Here is a 13,150-nt window from a genome sequence, read left to right on the forward strand (position 1 = left end):
TAGCAGTGACTTTTTCAAGCACAGACAGCTGAAAACCACAAATTATCATATTTCATCTTCTAGACTACCTGTGCATTTGAAAAGAGAGACCTAAATTTTGAAGTAATTTGCCCAAGATTTCACTCCTGCCTCATGTTTTAATTAAAAGGTGTTCTCACCTTATTTATCCTAATTAGTGTGTTTCTTGGAAGTAGAACCATCTCGTTCTCATTCATGTCTCCAGTAATTATTGTAGTATAGGCAGTTGGACTCAAGTCTCAAACTGTCACTTGTCTATGTGAGGAGTCACAAATTTCAGAGGTTGACAGAAATTGGGCAGCTAAGAGAATACCTTTTCTGATCTAGACAATGCTAAGCAATCATTTTCTTGTGGACATATAGTCTCAAATTTGGTAGCTTTTTAGCATTTTAACCAGAGTTTGGAAATCCAAAATCTTTCTCTGAAATAATTGGAATTTTCAATATTGGCAGCCAACTGAAAAAGTAATGGTTCTCTCCTGTTCGAAAAAACCTCACTTTTGGCAAAATTTGGCCTGTGGCATGCCTCTTTGTGACCCTCGATTTTTTCATACTGCTTTCTCTAAATTCTTGCACACTAAAACCCATGAAGTTTTCAGATATGAAGCTACTGTATCTGTCTCTTCCAGAGTGTGACTTATCAGCTCTTTCTGTACTACCAGTTCTAAAACTGAGTTGATCATTGTTTCTATGTACCTGTTTGGAACTGTTTCTGAAAATGACTAGAGTGAGTCTAATTGAATCTCCTTAAGTCAACGAGTAGGAATTTGATTGCTCCTCTGCTGTTTTATCAAGCAGTCATCTATTCTTATTTGTCTTCCAATCAGGTATTTTTGATCACGGTCTGGAATTTTGAGCTATATATGATCCCCTTGGCATTGCTGCTGATCTTTGTCTACAACTTCATCAGACCCGTGAAAGGCAAGGTCAGCAGCATCCAGGACAGCCAGGTAAGCAAGGATTCAGAGTTATGACATGTGACTGCTGAAAAATGTGCTAACAACAACAAACTACCACCACCACCATATCATGACCCAAGTCCATTTTCTTCGAGATGTAAGGGGCAGCCCTGGAAATGCACTCATTTTGGAGTGGAGGTCTTTCAGGTACAATCTGGATACTTCTTTCTATGGCATCTTATGTTCTTGAGTCTTGACCTGAATACAGCCTTAGCATGAAGGGGAGCCTCTGGTTCACGGTTACCATTTCCATGCTGGTAGCACATGTCTGTGTGCTCATCTGATTCTCTGTAGGGTTCCTGTGAACAGCCTTCTCATTCACTAGCAAGAAACCTTTGCTGGCTCTGTGGGCCCTTGCTGGGCATGCAAAGAGTTCCGCAGGGCTAACTCCGGCCTCTCCATGAAGGCATTTCATGCATTATTCTCTCTGGCTTGAAGGCTCAGGAGATTCCCAGAGGCTTGTCAACTCCCAGGTCAATCAGAGATTGGGTGGGCATAGACCTGTCTATTTGCAGGTGCCCACATTTGTCTGAATATTCCCAAACTTCCTGTCCTGTTGAAGAAAGCAAAGACCCTTTCTCAAAGACATCTCTCCACATCTACTCATCTCACTTCCAGGCTGACTCTCCTGCCCCTGGCCCCCTCATTGCACCCCATAAAATCTTTTTCTGCCCTAGGTGGCCAGGAACTTGTATTTGTAGCCCCCTTTTAAAAATGCCCCTTTAATCTCGGCATTCCAGATTGAAGAACCAAGTTTTTAAAACAAAAATCTAAAGTTCTGAGGCTTAATTTCCTTTCTAGATAAATAACCTTCACATTGGGTTTCCCAAGAGTCAATCAAATCCTGACTGTTTTATGTTATTTTTCCTTATGTCCTCTTAATGGATTTAAGGGAAGTTTTTGGTTTCACTCAAGAAGGAAGAAAGGTGGGAAAAATGAATGTTGTGGCAAAAGGAAAAACCTCAGGCAATTGCAAAATTCTGTTCTGTTTGATTTTAATTATTTAATGCAATAGGCATGAACACAAATCAGTGAGAAAATAGAACCAGCTAATAAATGAATGGCTTTAACAGATCCATTTAAGGACTAGGTTTCACAGAGTTATAGATGAGGGAAATTTTTACAAAGAAATGTCTCTAATATCAACATTGTTAACTAACATTTTTACAATGTTTACTATTTTCCCCACTGTGTATATCATGTATGCTTATAGCGTGTGTATACATGTGCATGTATGTGTCAGCATGTACATACACTGGTACACATGTGTGCAATATACCCATATGCACGTAAGTGTGATGTGTGTATAACGCCTTTATAAAAATTGAAAATAATTACCTGATTTAGTTTGATAACATAACTATGAGGGAGACAAAAACTTTTTCTTTTATATCTGAAGAAGTGCAGTGCATAGTGGCAAAGTGATTTGCCTAAAGTCACAAAGCAAAGACTACTGGAACCATGTCCCAAGCTAAAGACTTCTAATTACAGTGTTTTTCTCTCCCGTAACCTGTTTCCATTACATTCCTGTTTATCCACTGGCTTTCATGAGACATGTTTGCAGACAACTGTGACTTGGTTAGTTTCCCAGAGGACCCATGAGCATCACACAAACTGCTAGCTGAATCTTGCGAGAATTCTAGGAGGTAGGGCCATACTGGCCCTGAAGGAATTTGTCTGCTCAGTGGTTTTATGGAATGTTACAGAGTATTCTCTGGATACTTCCGAGTTACTCCCTTTTAAGAGTGTGATACTGACAATTCTTTTGACTATTGGAACAATAACATTTGAACAGCATGCCTGACCTTTGCAAGGTTAAGCAGAAATGCAAGTGTTCAAGCTGAAAATAGACCCTGTTGTCTAATACTGAGCTTTCTTTTTGAACTACTGACCCTATTTGATTGTATACCAACAGATATTAGTTTTTAAATGTTGCAGTGCTATGATCAAAAGTGCTATGATCAAACTCTGGCTATTAAATACGCAAGATTTTTACATTAAACAAGCCCATTAGTGGTACAGCTGGTGCTGTGGCACCTGAGCTAAAGCCAGGTACCCTTAAGTCCAGATCTGAACCATGAGTCTGCTTCCCTCATCTGCCCCTTCTAACCCTAAACCCAGGATAAAATGATAATGCCACAGAAAAACCTGTAACTTATTCTTCAGATTGATTATATTTACACTAATGTATTTTATACTGTCTAATTTTCAGTAACGGCCCCAAAGGGAGAGAGCAGTCATTCTAACAGTGAGCCTAGCAGTAGCAGAGTATGGTATTCTCAGCCTTAACGTAGCAGTTGGTTCATTTGTCAGAATAAGAACAACACTGTTTACAGAAAGTACAACTCAGCAATGCATTTTTAAAGCTGGATGCCTTCAAAGGGCACTGGCCTAATAGCTTTATTTATAGTTAACAGTTTTATGTGGATTGTGCATATTGTTTAGAGTCCTGCCACAGCGTCCCTGAACTTTAAAAGAGTGATATTTTTAAGGGGTTATAATGCATTTCAAAATTATGAATGCTTAAAGTCTGTAGGCAAGCTTTAAAATGTGTCAGAGTTTAATTTGCATTTGTTAATTTCGGTTGATGTTTTCATAAACACGTTGTGGGATTTCCTTTCAGGAGAGCACAGACGTAGATGACGAGGAGGATGAAGATGACAAGGTGCGTATGTTCAAGAAAGAACACAAAAAAACACTAGTGTTGTCAACAGACAGGACTCCTCCAGCTTGAGTCTCTCTCTTCTTTTTTGTATTATGGCGTTAGCAGTGTAGTAATATTATTGTAACTTTTAAAAAGGATATTCCTTTCTAAGATTTTTAAAAATGAGGCTGAAAGGGGTGAAATAGGAATAATTGAAATGTTACAAAAAGCTTATCTATAGGAATCCTTCGTTGGATGCAAGCCAAGATTAGCCTTTCCCTTTCTAGATGAAAGGTAGCCTAGGAAGTCAAAAGTAAATCAAGTGAAATTGCTGTTCCTTCAGGCTCCTGTCTGCACTCTGTGGGGTGGTCACCCACTTCCGTGCTTGTCACTTTCCCAGCTGTTGCTGGCAGCATTTTCAGCTATATGTCTGTGTACATCTGTCCTTTTCCTTCTCCTGGGAGAATCTCTCAAATCTGCCACTTTTGTTGTCATTACGCTTTCAGACAAACCTTCTGGAATAAAATGAAACAAGTGAATTGCCAAATGAGATGCTACTAGCTTAATGGACTTCCAGTCCCTTTAACCTGTGGGTATCTGGGGCGAGGGATGGTAGCATGTCGGAGGCTTGTGGAGAGGAAAGGGCAAAAGGGGAAACCTTGCGAGTCAGTATCCAGGGTAAATGCCCAATGAATAGAAATGTATTCAAAAGACACTGGCTCTAGGATACAAAAAGCCTTAAAATTAATTGAGTGGACCAGATGGTTTTGCCCATTTGAAGCAAATGGGGTGGATTACAAAGTAAATCTTATTTGTTTTGTTAAGAGGCTCATTAATAGTAAAATAATAAAATCAAGTATAATACTTTTAAAGGAAAATGACCTTTTTCAGAAAAGGGTCTCACAGATGCAAGTTTCTTCTTGATGACTTGATGTGAGCGGTTTCTGAGTGATTAAGTTATTGAATATTAATTGCCAAAGGAAAGCTAAGTGAATAAGGTTTATAATGGGATGCTTTACCAAAAAAAGAGAAGTATTAATGAAATTATTTTAAACCTGTATGAAGAGATAACTGCAAGTCCAGGCCTCCTGTTCTTCAGACTGGCCAGCTATCAGGTAGGGGTTCCCACAACCCCTTCCTTAGATTTAGTAAATTTCTAGAATGGCTCACAAAATGTCGGGAAATATTTACTTACATTTACTGATTATTATAAAGGATGCAACTCAGGAAGAGCCAAATGGAAGAAACACACAGGGCAGTGGATGGGGGATTAGGCATGGAGTCTCCCACCTTCTCTAGGCACACCCTAGAGCACCTCCATGTGTTTGTCAACCCAGAAGCTTCCTGAATATGGTGTTTTTGTTTTCATGGAGGCTTCATTACATAGGCATAATTGATTAAATCTTTGAGCATTGGTGTTTAAGTCAATCTTTGGCCCCGTCTCCCTTCCCTGCAGGTCAGAGCTACGGAGGACTGAAAGTTCCAACCTTCTAATCATATGGTTGGTTCCCCTAGCCACCAGTTCTCCTATCATTAGAGGCTTTCCAAAAATCACCTCATTAACACAAACTCAGATGTGGTTGAAAGGGGCTAGTTGGCCGGCTGTGGTGGCTCACACCTATAATCCTAGCACTTTGGGAGGCTGAGGCAGGCAGATCACAAGGTTAAGAGATTTGAGACCAGCCTGGCCAACATGGTAAAGCCCCGTCTCTACTAAAAATACAAAAATTATCTGGGTCTGGTGGTGCACACCTGTATTTCCAGCTACTTGAGAGGCTTAGGCAGGAGAATTGCTTGAACCCGAGAGGCGGAGAGCTGAGTCTATGCCATTGCACTCCAGCCTGGTGACAGAGTTAGCCTCCATCATCTCAGAAAAAAAAAAAAAAAAAACACACACACACACACACACGAGGAACTTGTTATGAATAGCAAAACATGCTCTTCTCACCTTTCTAGCTCTGGAGCTAGTTTCGGAACTGGGAACAAAACCAAATATTGCAGAAAAAGATGTTTGCATCTCTTTGATCACTTAGGAAACTCCAGGAATTTTGGGAGCTTTGTGCCAGTAACTAGGGACAAAGAACAAACATACATTACTATTATATCACAACATCACATTAAGCAAATTCTAAATATTTATAAACCAAGGTCTGGATAGAAGGAAGATTTCTTCCTGTTTGGCCAAGCCTGTTTAAATGAGCCACCAGTAAAAGAGGATGTCCTCCACCCTTTAGGAATAACTATGACCATGTGTCTTTGGCCCATCTAATAAAGGAGAGTGTCCAACAATAAGATGAATTTTAAAAATGGTGTTCAGTGACTGGCAATCAACAAAATCAGGCCATAGTCCAGACTAGTGGTTGTCAAGGTCTGGTCCAGGCGTCCCCAAACTACGGCCCGCGGGCCGCATGTGGCCTCCTGAGGCCATTTATCCGGCCCCCCACTGCACTTCAGGAAGGGGCACCTCTTTCATTGGTGGTCAGTGAGAGGAGCACAGTATGTGGCGGCCCTCCAACGGTCTGAGGGACAGTGAACTGGCCCCTGTGTAAAAAGTTTGGGGACACCTGGTCTAGTCTAATTCAAGAGCTACCTGAAGGTCTGAAGAGAAAGGCCTTAGCTCTGTGCTTTCAACCTTTCTGGGCAAGGATGACCAAAGAAAGAGTTGGAATGGCAGCATCCACAAGGATAAGCCTGTGATCTCTTGGATGCATCCACTATGGCCCAACCCATACCAGCTGTGCCAACCTGTCCCACATTGAGGGCAGTGGCATAGGGTTGTTATTCCCTCCAGGGAAAGTGTATTCTTAACATGTTTTTGTTATAGTGTTTTAATAGCCCTTTTTAATAGACAAGTATAACCATGGTTTTGCTTTCCCAATTTTATATTTCTGTGAAATCTTCTAGAGGACTAAATCTAAAGTCATACTTTGACTTCTATTTATGCCTCTTCTGCTTAACACAGCCCTTCTATTCTAAGGGAAGACTGGCATATTTTTTCATCCTGTTCATCTCTTTTCATTCCTTCTATAAGGGATTTATAAACTAGAGGGATTTTCAACTTTCAGACTTTTTGAGTGTGTATCCACATATGTGTTACGACACTTGGTTTCTTTTCTGTGTGGATCAGCTTCTACTACTGAGATGTGCTTGTCATAGACCAGGACATAGAGTCACTGGGTGACTCCCCATCACAGTGAGCTGGAAGAAAGGTCTTACCCACTGAGCCCTTCTGGCTTCTGTTGTGTGTTAGTCATGACAGACCATGCTTCTGGGAACTGTAACACACTCAATGAGAGATGGACTGTTTACAAATTATAAACACACAGCCATTTTGTTCAAAACCAGAAGAGGAGATAAACCCCTTTCTACCCAAACCATCCGTCTTGAAGGTGACACTCTTTAATTGCCAGTTCTCCTTCCTACCAAATACCATCACGGACGACTGTGGAAGATAAAAGCATGCCGGGGCCTGTTGGCACAGCTTCCCCGGGAGATGAATGCTTTGCCATGTTCTGCCTGTCTCTGATGTACAGACCAGGACACAGTCTGGGGTCTGTCATACTTTTACTGTCTGGAACAGGGCTTGTTGTAAAATGACATCACTGTAACCTCTTGCTCCTTAGCATCGTGAAAAGTTCATGGTAGTAACTTGTATTAGAAACCAGATTAGACTTCACAATTTTGCCTTTTTCTTTTGTGGACTTTCAGTGATAACATAGAACTTTCAGGTAACTCGGTTTTTGCCTTTTAGGAGATGAAATGTACAAGCTAAACTTTGAAGAGAGGAAATCATCCTTTCTAATACCTGATGGCTCATGTTAAGAAATTGCTTGTTACAAGTCTGGTTTTCTAGGGACTCCAGAACAAACAGATAATAGCTAAGTTCAGCCAACAGCAATCAGTTGACATTTCCTATTTGTATTAGATTCCATATGTGGAATCCTTCCATGTGGACCTTATTTGTACGGATGGATTACAATGAAAATTGCATTAATTTTCTACACAGTAAAGGTCAGTAATTGAAGCATGAACCAAGAAACTATTGTGTAAAATGCTGTATCCCATACTTAGGAAAGGTCATGCAAGACAATAATATCTTGTTTTCATTACAGAAGGTATAAATACTTGCAGTAGAGTTTCTTTCTTTTTCCAGTCCAACAATCGCTTACATAGAATATTTCAGCATTTTCTATTAACATCAGGAAGAAGGAATAATAAGGGCATGTAATAAAAGAAAAAAAAAAGCTGTGCTTAATGCTATCAAAAAGAAATTGTGCTCTAAGGCTGGCATTGTGGGTTGGTTTGTTTGTAACTAGGTTGTCAGAAATAGGACTTGAATGATCTGTTCTTTTAGGATCATCAGTGAGGTCACAATTGCCTCACAGTGTTTATGAAAAACAATATGACCCTTTTATATCAGTTTTAGATGAAAAACAGATATGGACATTTTCCTTTAAGAAAATAAGACACATCTAATCCATTTTTGTTGATTGAGGAGCATAGTATAATGGAAGGATGCAAATGGATCTTGTATTTATACTCTATTTTCACAAATTAGTTTGTCATCATTAAAATTTAAGTACATTTTAAACCATTAATTTCAGTGTTTAAAATGATTTTACATCCTCTAAATTGATTAGTCCCTTCCTTATTACCCAGGCCGGGTCTTCTTAGTGGAAGAGCACATGGCATGTTGTTAGGAGTTCTCACTGTGAATTAACCTTCAGAGTCCTTTAGATGACATGGTTAAGTCCACCATGCCTCATTCCCTGTGTTTCCTTGCTCCAGAAAGAGATGAGATTATCTATAATATACTAACTGGAGGAAGTCTTACTTACACTCTAATGATGAGAGTAGTTCTGTACTTACCTTCTTTTCTTTTTTCTTTTTTGAGACAGAGACTCACTCTGTTGCCCAGGCAGGAGTGCAGTAGGGTGCAATCTCACCTCATTGCAACCTCTGCCTCCCAGGTTCAAGTGGTTCTCATGCTTCAGCCTCCTGAGTAGCTGGGACTACAGGCATGTGCCACCACACTGGGCAATTTTTGTATTAGAGATGGGGTTTTACCACATTGGTCAGGCTGGTCTGAAATTCCTGGCCTTATGTGATCTGCCCACCTCAGCCTCCCAAAATTCTGGGATTACAGGCATGAGTCACCATGCCGAGCCTGTTTGTGCTTTCTTAAGGAAGTGATGTCAAAATATACTAAATTGGTTTGATTAAGTAATCTTTTAAACTATGGCATAAGCAGTGATACTTACAATGATAAAGTGTGGTATTTTTAAGAAAATAAAAGCCAGAGAGTATCTTTGAATGGTTAACAGTAGTTGCATGTGCACACACCTTTTATATATAGGGCATGTTGTAAAAGACCTGCTTATGGATAATTTTCAGGGGGCTAAAGTGCATGGTCATTCTGATTTAAGTCCTTTTAACTTGATTTGATACGGTTTTTAGTGATGAAATGACTTAATTGCTAACATTTTTATCATACTATCTATCTTTCAAGCCTTTTATAGTGAAGTGGATTCCAGCCAATTCTTAATTATCAGTTTATGCATGTTTTGGATGAGTGAGAGGGGGTTGCCTTCCCAATTTCCTGTAGTCCTTTGGCAAATCAGTTGCTCAAATACTCTGTTTAAAAATCAAACTCTCATTCTTAAAAATGTTTCGACTTCATAACCTATAGAAGTCATCCAGTGATATTATCAATCTGGCCTTTTGGAACATTATTCAGAGCATCCTACTTATTGTCAGGCTAATTTTCCTGGTACATGCATATCTTTCTGATTTCTACAGATTGTAGTTAGTATGTTATTCTCAAATATTATCAAATGTGATATGCCAGACTCAGTCGGATGAATTACCTATCCTTCTCTTAGCTACTGTGCATTGTCTGATCAGATACCATCAGGGGCTCTGATTTTTTTTTGTAGTTTATATAGATTGTGTATCCCTAATCTAAATATTTGAAATCCAAATGCTCCAAAATTTGAAACTTTTTGAGCTCTGATTCTCAAAGGAAATGATCATTGAAGCATTTTGGATTTTTGATTTTTAAGTTAGGGATGATCAACCAGAATAATGCATATATTCCCAAATCCAAAAACAATCCAAGATCTAGAACACTTCTGGTCCCAAGCATTTTGGATAAAGGATATGCAACCTGTACTGCATCTAGATATTTCTTTTCCTATTGCTTAAAATTGTTATATCACGAGAAGGTAGAAGACATTGGACCAATCTACCAGTGATTGGTTTTCTAAAAATAGTTCTGTCTTTTATATTTAAAAATAAATCCCCCATCTATTTTAGTGTGGCTCACCCAATTATCCATTGAGTTTATGAGATAATAGACAGGTGGGGATACCACTTTTTTTCCTCAACAGAAAAGTACTCGCTGGAATAAAGTATTAAAATAAAAGTAATAAAACAAGGCCATTTTGAGTAGGAATTTAAGCAATTAGATTTATAAAAATATTAGTGTTCAGTTTGCAGGATGCTTTTATATGCAGTAGCTCATCCAGTACTTAAAACAAAATATTAAGTTTCATGGTACGTTACCTTGTCTACAAATGAACAAACAAAGGTTAAGAGAAATTAAGTAACATATCTAAGATTTCTCATCCAGGATAGTGGCAAGACTCAGACCCATATCTTCTAGTGTAAATTTTGCTTATTTTGACCATGCTCCATTGTTGTGAAGGAAGCCGGTCATTAACTTATTCATTCATTTTTCTGCATTATTTTGGCAACATTTATTGATGTTTCTGTACCAGAACCTCCATGAATACAAAAATTGCAACAAATCCCAGTGCCCTAAGATTGCTGCTTTCATCAAGGTTTCCAATGTTGTTGTATACGCTCTGTTGGGAAACAGAGGAGGAATGCTAGGTGAGTCAGGACTGCTAAAAGGAGATCATGTTTGAACTGAATCTTAAGGTAATAATAATTACTTAACTTGTTCCTTTGCTGAATCACATAAATATTTTATCTTATACCTGCTCCTTTACTGTACCTTGGAGAAAACTTAAGGCTTCCCATAGCTAAATCAGCAACTGCCACTCATGGTATATTTATCTACATTAGTTACAGTTTTGTAAAACCATTAGCCTTGTTTACCTTGTGGTAGCATGGCATTCTGTCACTTAGTGCAGAGAGAATTTTAACAGAATCGGTCTCTCAAGGGTCTAAGTTCCAAATTTTTTTGTCCTAAACTGTTGCCAATTTTTTAGTTATATTTTATGAATATCTTCCTCTTAAGCTGATTGTTTATTCCTTTTACTTTTTCAACCCTATTATTTGATACTAGATGAGATTCATGTTGCAGACCCTCCCCCCCCCCAAAAAAAATGTGTTGGTAAATACCAGTGCAGTATGTAAGTGCTTTATGTAATGAACAGATACAGCAATATAAAACTACTTAAAAAAGATATTGATTCAAAATCCAAATACTGTTTTATATTCATTTCCCAAAGCAAAAGAACTACTTGAGAGAGAAGTACACTCTAGAAAGAGTACATATCTCCCCACTCCATTTTAATAGCATGAGCTGTGGAGTTGACTCCGTGTGTGTGTGTGTGTGTGTGTGTGTGTGTGTGTATGTCCCTGCATGCCTATAAAGTGCCTCATGGGAAGAAATTCTAAATGACAGTTCCTGGAGCATTGCTGGGATTCCCAAAGATTTTTTAATTTTGTGTATCAGAAATATTGCTGCTTGTTCTTTGTTATGACAGATGCTGAGCTTTTTTTCATGCTAAATGCCACTCAATCAATTTCTCATGTTTATTATTTTTCAAGTTTTCAAATTAGAGGCTTTTGCTATTCTGTGGGATGAAACAGACTAAACATATTGTTGTTTAAAGTCTAAAGGTATGTTTTTGCATCTTTAGATGATTGGAATTACTAAGAGAATTTTGAGATTTTAAAAATCGCATTAATCTCTTTTGAGAATTTTGTTCATCCTGTGGCATATTACTCAGTTTTTAAGCATGTCAAAAGGATTTTTTTCTGACATGGTCAATTTTCAGGACTTTGTCTCTAGTTTTGCTTAGGGAATTAATACAGAAATGTAAAGTTTTCTAAAGCAGAACATGTAGGAAAGATTTAAAGGAACACACTGATTATATAATTCTTAGTTGTAAATTCATTTTGATGGTGTTAATTCTCTGCCAGAGGCTCAAAGCTAGTTTATTGCACCTACAGTGCTATATTCATTGGAGACACAACACAACAAGGCTTTAAAGAAGGAAAGATTTGCCTTCTGATTTTTAAAATTTCTTTTTTTAAAAAAAAGAACAATTGTGTTACAACATGGACACATTATTTGTTCTTAGTTCAACTCCTTACAAAAGTTAACAAAAATACTCAATCCTTTTAACATTTTATAAATTAATAATGAAAAAATGGTGGGCTTGTACCCATCTTCATATGATTTTTTTTTTTAGGTTACCAAGTTATTTGTTATTTTTCTTACAGTGAGTGTCACTTTTTTTTTTTTTTAATTGTGTGCTTAAAAACAAGGAAACCTTATGAAATTTGAAGTCTGGATTTGAAAAAGTCCATGCTTTTATCTCTTCATTATTTGGTGATGCATGCTTGCTCACAAAGTTGAACCCTAAAGCATATGAATTTTACTTATGCCTCCACATTTTTTCACATTTGTAGTGAGAAATGATACCCTTCTTTTTCAAATATAGGAAACGAAAACTATATATTTAGCCACAATTACCTTGTTCATTTGTTTAATCACACCAGTGCCCTCCACTATTTTTGTTACACATTTCCCTCTGTAAATTGGAAGCCTTGTATGTTAAGGGAAAATAGAAGCACATGTGACAGCACTTCTGTCTTTCTGAATGAATCACTGTTACTCTTCCTAGGCAGTTTGGTAGCAACAGCAGATGTAATGTTGTGTTTTCTAAACTGTGTTATCACCACATTTCCTGGTTCAATCTGAAACGTGTAAATAAAGCCAGCATGATGCAGATGGAACTGCAGATGATCTTTCATACAACTCAGGGCAACATGAGTAGACTTGTCCTGGAAGATCATTTTCTTTGAAACTTAAATTAACCCCAGTATTCTTTAAACCAGACGAAAGGTTGTTCCTTCTTTTGTAGCTTTGCTTTCTTCAAGGGAAGGAACTTGTGTCTATGAAGCACCTGGAATATACTAGGTACTTTACATATATGATAATATTTAATTTTCTTCACACTCCAATTAGAGTAATGATAATCTATATTTTCCAGATATTGAACTTAAAATTCAGAAAGCATAAAGCACTTGCCATGATCATCAAGCTAGTAGATGACAAGACCAGAGTTGAACTCATGGTCTGACTCCATGGTCTGGTGTATATAGACACATCATTTAACTTCCCTGGACCTAAGTTTCCTATAATAGAAATACTAATACTGAAGGCTATGTAATATATCCTATAATATGTCCCTTGGTATAGTGCTAGATATAATTAAAGAGAAAAGACCATATGGTAAAAGAGCATCAACACAATCAAGAATCTGCATCA

General features: G+C 38.0%; 1 protein-coding gene across 17 annotated transcripts in view; it reads left to right on the top strand.

The window, feature by feature from the left end:
* MCTP2 (multiple C2 and transmembrane domain containing 2) overlaps positions 1–13,150 on the top strand; it is a 279,413-nt gene that overhangs the window by 233,165 nt on the left and 33,098 nt on the right. For all 17 annotated transcript variants that reach the window (XM_074400075.1, XM_074400073.1, XM_074400064.1 and 14 more), the window contains 2 exons: positions 846–968; positions 3,601–3,642. In XM_074400075.1, the coding sequence (XP_074256176.1) occupies positions 846–968; positions 3,601–3,642 (165 nt within the window). The remainder of the gene's footprint in view (positions 1–845; positions 969–3,600; positions 3,643–13,150) is intronic.

This window comes from Saimiri boliviensis, chromosome 5 (genome assembly GCF_048565385.1).
Source record: "Saimiri boliviensis isolate mSaiBol1 chromosome 5, mSaiBol1.pri, whole genome shotgun sequence".
Taxonomy (NCBI): domain Eukaryota; kingdom Metazoa; phylum Chordata; class Mammalia; order Primates; family Cebidae; genus Saimiri; species Saimiri boliviensis.